The following is a 6,286-nucleotide window of genomic DNA, read 5'->3' as shown; positions in this document are numbered from 1 at the left end:
GAGAAAGGAATCATAAAAACTGACTAAAAAAAATAAAGAAATTCTTTTTTATTTAGTAATATTTTTTTTTGAATAAACTGTCAATAAAATGGAAGTGTAAATGAAAATACAGCTTCATCACTTTAGTCATATTTTTTGGGCTTGAGAAACTTTTCCATGATTTTAGCTCCAGACTTCTTCTGTTTGTTTGATGTTGTCACTACTGCCACAAGTGGTGGAAAAGTGTACTACAACTGGGCCCGAAACAGACATATGGACAAAGACTGGTCTTCCCTATCAGGTCTCATGCTGGAGGTTTTGTGCTTTCACACACTTTGAGGCACCTGAACGTCTTTTTCCGTGTTTGCAGGTCTCCAGTCCGGATTTGTCACGCTGCCGCGCTTCTCTCGCCCGGACAAAGCCTTCCCAGACGGAGACGTCCTCAGAAGATCCGTGCGCGAGCACCGTGGCAAAGCCCCAACCCGCTCGGACTCCCTGACCTCCTTCAGCCTGGACCTGGGCCCCTCCCTGATGACTGAGGTCCTGGGCTTGTTGGACCAGCGGGCCGCAGGTGAGGAAGAGGACGGCAGCTCCACAACAGACACTTTTGTCAGCCCCGGGGCCAGCTCCACAAACTCCCCGAGAAGGAACGCCGAGGGTCAGGAGGACCCCCGCAGCACCAGCTGGACCCAGGAGGAGGACAGGTCTCAGGAGGACCCCCGCAGAACCAGCTGGACCCAGGAGGAGGACAGGTCTCAGGAGGACCCCCACAGCACCAGCTGGACCCAGGAGGAGGACAGGTCTCAGGAGGACCCCCGCAGAACCAGCTGGATGGAGGAGGACAGGTCTCAGGAGGACCCCCGCAGAACCAGCTGGATGGAGGAGGACAGGTCTGAGGAGGACCCCCGCAGCACCAGCTGGACCCAGGAGGAGGACAGGTCTCAGGAGGACCCCCGCAGCACCAGCTGGACCCAGGAGGAGGACAGGTCTCCTCACACGTCTCCTGCCAGGGCGGAACCCGCCATGGAGTCGGAGCGCTTCCAGAAGGCGGCGGACGTTCTGTCTCGACATTACGGGGGAGGCGCCGTCAAGAGGAGCTTTTCCAAAACGTCCTACACCTTCTCGGAAGAAGAGGAGGAAATCAAAGTGTAGATGAGGACACTGATGGAATGTTGTCACTTTGCATACTCACTTGGAACTGTGCATGGAATTATGACCTGGGCTGTCAAAGCTCATGATCAACTCATCACTTGGAATTAATCACACAACTTCAACTGTTTGGAGGAAATAAATGTTATATCTACAAACCCCACAAGCAGTGAAGTTGTCACCTTGTGTAAAGGCTAAATAAAAAGAGAATACAACAAATCATTTTCAACTTATATTCAATTGAATAGACTGAGAAACTTTCTTATTTTTTGCAAATATTAGGTCATTTGGAATTTGACGCCTGCAACATGTTTCAAAAAAGCTGGCACAAGTGGCAAAAAAGAGTGAGAAAGTTGAGGAAAGCTCATCAAACACTTATTTGGAACATCCCACAGGTGAGCAGGCTAATTGGGAACAGGTGGGTGCCATGATTGGGTATAAAAGCAGCTTCAGTCATTCACAAACAAGGACGGGGGCGAGGGTCACCACTTTGTCAACAAATGCCTGAGCAAATTGTTGAAGAACAACATTTCTCAACAAGGAATTTAGGGATTTCATCATCTACGCTCCGTAATATCATCAAAAGGTTCAGAGAATGTGGAGAAATCACTGCAGGTAAGCCATGATATTACACACCTTGGATCCCTAAGGCGCTACTGCATCAAAAAGCCACATCAGTGTGTAAAGGATATCACCACATGGGCTCAGGAACACTTCAGAAAACCACTGTCAGTAACTACAGTTGGTCGCTACATCTGTAAGTGCAAGTTAAAACTCGACTATGCAAAGCCAAAGCCATTTATCAACAACACCCAGAAAGCCACAGGCATCGTTGGGCCTGAGCTCATCTAAGATGGACTGATACAAAGTGGAAAAGTGTTCTGTGGTCTGACGAGTCCACATTTCAAATTGTTTTTGGAAACAGTGGACGTCGTGTCCTCCGGACCAAAGAGGAAAAGAACCATCCGGACTGTTCTAGGGTGAAAGTGTAAAAGGCAGCATGTGTGATGGTATGGGGGTGTATTAGTGGCCAAGACATGGGTAACTTACACATCTGTGAAGGCACCATTAATGCTGAAAGGTACATACAGCTTTTGGAGCAACATATGTTGCCATCCAAGCAACTTTATCATGGACGCCCCTGCTTATTTCAGCAAGACAATGCCAAGCCATGTGTTACATCAACGTGGCGTCATAGTAAAAGAGTGCAGGTACTAGACTGGCCTGCCTGTAGTCCAGACATTGCAAATGTGTGCAGGCTAAAATATGAGAAGGGAGACTGTTGAACAACTTAAGCTGTACATCAAGCAAGAATGGGAAAGAATTCCACTTCAAAAATGTGTCTCCTCACTTCCCAAACCTTTACTGAGTGTTGTTCAAAGGAAAGGCCATGTAACACAGTGGTAAAAATGCCTTTTTTGCAATGTGTTGCTGCCATTAAATTCTAAGTTCATGATTATTTACAAAAAAGAAGAAAGTTTCTGAGTGTGAACATGAAATATCTTGTCTTTGCAGTCTATTCTATTGAATATAAGTTGAAAAGGATTTGCTGTATTCTCTTTTTATTTAGCTTTTACACAACGTGACAACTTCACTGCTTTTGGGGTTTGTACATCCAAACATGAAATTGAAATATAAATGTTACAGAAAATGTAAAAGTTTGAGCAGGGATTATATTACTTTAGTCCAACTGTTGGCAAGTTTTGAGCATATAAACATGTGCATTGGAGAAAAACATTTTTAAATATAATATTTGATGACATTCTGTCAATAAAATTGCTGTGTGGAATAAACTTTGAAGTTAATTTAAAATATGCAAACAATTTATTGTGATTAAAAATGAAATCTTCCTTTTCTAGCTGAAAAAATTGGTATATTTAGCTAACTTGTATTATATTTAGCTCGTTTTTTTCACATTTGAGTAGAAATTAAATGGTAAATTTGTATTTATTTTGTATGTATTTATTTGAAAACACAAAAACACAAAAACAAAAACATGTGCGGGAAAGGTTCAGAAAGCCCCAGGTCACAATTATTCAAACCTAAATGTCAAATCTAAATGTTAAATCTATATATTGAATGTAAAATCTAAATATAGAATGTTAAATCTACATTTAAATGACAAATGTTCAATCTGAATGTTAAATAATACATGTTAAATCTACATTTGGAATAAGGTCAAATCTCAATGTTAAATCTACATTCAAATAAACAATGTTAACTCTACATTTGAAATAAATGTTGAATCTAAATTTAAATACATGTTGAATCTAAATGTTGAATCTACATTCTAATAAAAAATGTTCAATCTAAATCCAAACATGAAATGGGAAATATAAATGTTACAGAAAATGTACAAAGTTTGAGCAGGATTTGTGGTACTTAAGTCCAAACTGTTACCAAGTTTTGAGAGTATAAACAAGTGCATTCCAGATTTATTTGTCTTTTTATGACATTCTGTCTGTAAAATGACTGTGTGGAAAAACCTTGAAGTCAATTTCAAATATGCAAGCAATTTAAAAATGAAATCTCACTTTTCTAGCTAAAATATTTGGTGTACTTAGCTCATTTTTCTTCACATTTGAGTAGAAATTAAATGATATTTATTTTGTATGTATTTATTTGAAAAGGCAAAAAAATAACAATGTAGGCAAAACATGTGCGGGAAAAGATGAGAAAGCTCCAGGTCACAATTATTCAAATCTAAATGTTAAATCTAAATGTTAAATCTAAATGTTGAATGTAAAATCTAAATACAGAATGTTGAATCTACATTTAAATAATACATGTTAAATCTCAAATGTTAAATGATACATGTTAAATCTACATTTTAAATAAGGTAAAATCTCAATGTTAAATTTAAATTTAAATAAATGTCAAATATAAATTTGAAATGTTAAATCCAAATGTTAATTCTAAATGTATATAAATGTTCAATCTGCATTCAAATAATAAATGTTGAATCTAAATTAAATGTAAATACTGAATGGTAAATCCAAATGTTCATTGTTAAATATAAATGTTAAATCTAAATATGGAATGTCAAATTTGAAATCCGTTTGTTAAATCTAAATGATAAAAACTAATTTTAAAGCCAAATCCAAATGTTGAATTTAAATGTTAAATCTACATGTTTGAGCAAAAAGTATGGCACTTTTGTTTGAAAAATAAATGTGCTTGTTAAAAAGCTTTTGAAAATGTTGCTCGAAGACATCCAGACAGTCAAAGTGTTTTGTGTCCAAACTTTTCTTTTCAAGGGATTTACTGCAATTGAAAATGAAATCAGACTTTTCTAGCTGATATATTTGGAGTGTTTTGCTCACTTTTCTCACATTTGACCTATTCTCTTCACATTTGAGGTCCAAAAATGAATGTTGAATCTAACCATTAAATAGTAAATCTAAACGTTAAATCTAAACATTCAATTTTAAATGAAAATCAAAATGTTAAATATAGATGTTTGAGTACTTTAGGTCAAACAGTTAGCAAGTTTTGAGCAATGTAAAAGCTTTTTAATGTTGGATCATGACAGCAAAGTTGCTTTGTCTATTTTTAAAGTCCATTTCAACGATGTCAGTAATGTCAAGTGTGATGAATGTGATTGACAAGATGAATGTTTGACAGCACTAGTCAACATTTCCTTCTCTTTAGTCCAAATATTCTGTAGACAAGCGCTTCTGACCCAGACAAATCAAACTTTAACATGTTGGAGTTTTGGCATTTTCAAAAATGTTGGCTGGTTAATAAACTTTCTTATGAACATATTGCTAATATTTGCTGGCTTATTTTCCTTTCAAACGTGATTCTTTGGAGCTGCTCCACAAATCTTTAGATGCTTTTCAAATGATACTTGGTTAAAAGATGTCAGTGTGTCTACTAGAGGTGTGACTCTATGAACCATTCAATCCCATTCCTGGGAGTCTGAATCCATTCTTCATTCAAACATTCAATCATTCAACATTCAAACATTCAACATTCAAACATTCAAACATTCAATCATTCAACATTCAAACATTCAATCATTCAATCATTCAACATTCAAACATTCAACATTCAAACATTCAATCATTCAACATTCAATCATTCAACATTCAATCATTCAACATTCAAACATTCAATCATTCAAACAGATTCATGCAATGTAATATTTGGTATAATAATTATAATGAAACTTTTTAGGTTGGAGGTTGGAAAAGATCCTTCTGGTTGCATGGAGATGGACTAAAAACGTATTTTTAAACATTAATTCTTAATTTTTTTTTAAGGATTTTTGAAAATAATGCATTCATTTAGAATCAGAATGAATAAGAATCGCAATTCGGATGTGGATCAATTTTTTCGTGCACCCAACTACTTTTTGATGACATTGAACAATACCTGCTAATGGCTACTAGCTGAAATGCTAACATGACTACAAGACACTAAGGTTTTCAAATGATACTTGGTTCCAGTGTGTCTACTAGAGGTGTGACTCTATGAAGCATTCAATGCCATTCCTGGGAGTCTGAATCCATTCTTCATTCAAACAGATTCATTCAATGTAATATTTGGTATAATAATTCTAATGAAACTTTTTCAAAACAGGCTGAAGGTTAGAAAAGATCCTTGTGGTTGCATGAGATGGACTAAACATTTATTTTTAAACATTCATTCTTGTGGAAAAAAAGCTTTTTTTTTTTTTTTTGAATGGATTTTTGAAAATGATGAATCGATTTAGAATCGGGATGAATAAGAATGTCATGATCTGTGGTCCGGATCATGTTTTGTTTAGTTATGCTGTTTGTTTTGGACTTCCCTAGTTCCTGGTTTCACTCCTTGTTTTGTTTTGTTTCCATGGTTACTCATTAGTTTTTACCTGTCACGTCACGCACCTGTTTTACGTTTTGAGTCCCGCACCTGTTTTCACCAATCAAGTCACTGTTATTTAAGTCTACCTTTGTTCATCCTGCATTGTCTTTGTCACACCTGTTCATGGCTCTTGCTGACTAAGTAAGTAAGTCATAGTTCATGTCATTGCTTCTGCTAACTAGCAGCTTCTTTTGGGTTTTAGGCACGCTTGCCTGTTTGCTTTATTATTTGCCTTTGTGATAGTTTGAGTGATTTATGTTGAATAAATCCAAGCTCACCTTCACGCTGTCGTCCGGAGCCGTTTTTGCGT

General features: G+C 37.0%; 1 protein-coding gene across 3 annotated transcripts in view; it reads left to right on the top strand.

The window, feature by feature from the left end:
• LOC133642208 (cdc42 effector protein 1-like) overlaps window positions 1-1,330 on the top strand; it is a 13,675-nt gene extending 12,345 nt beyond the window's left edge. The window contains exons 3-4 of one of the 3 annotated variants that reach the window (XM_062036289.1): window positions 350-683; window positions 732-1,330. In XM_062036289.1, coding sequence (XP_061892273.1) covers window positions 350-683; window positions 732-1,131 — 734 coding nt within the window. In that variant the 3' untranslated portion in view covers window positions 1,132-1,330. Of the gene's footprint in view, window positions 1-349 lie in introns of all 3 variants that reach the window. The other 2 variants (XM_062036288.1, XM_062036287.1) reach the window with 2 other exon arrangements.
• The last annotated feature ends 4,956 nt before the right edge of the window (window positions 1,331-6,286 follow it).

The sequence above is a fragment of the Entelurus aequoreus genome, linkage group LG25, assembly GCF_033978785.1.
Source record: "Entelurus aequoreus isolate RoL-2023_Sb linkage group LG25, RoL_Eaeq_v1.1, whole genome shotgun sequence".
Lineage (NCBI taxonomy): Eukaryota > Metazoa > Chordata > Actinopteri > Syngnathiformes > Syngnathidae > Entelurus > Entelurus aequoreus.
Note: the sequence above shows the minus strand (reverse complement) of the source record. Positions and strands in the feature narration are given on the sequence as shown.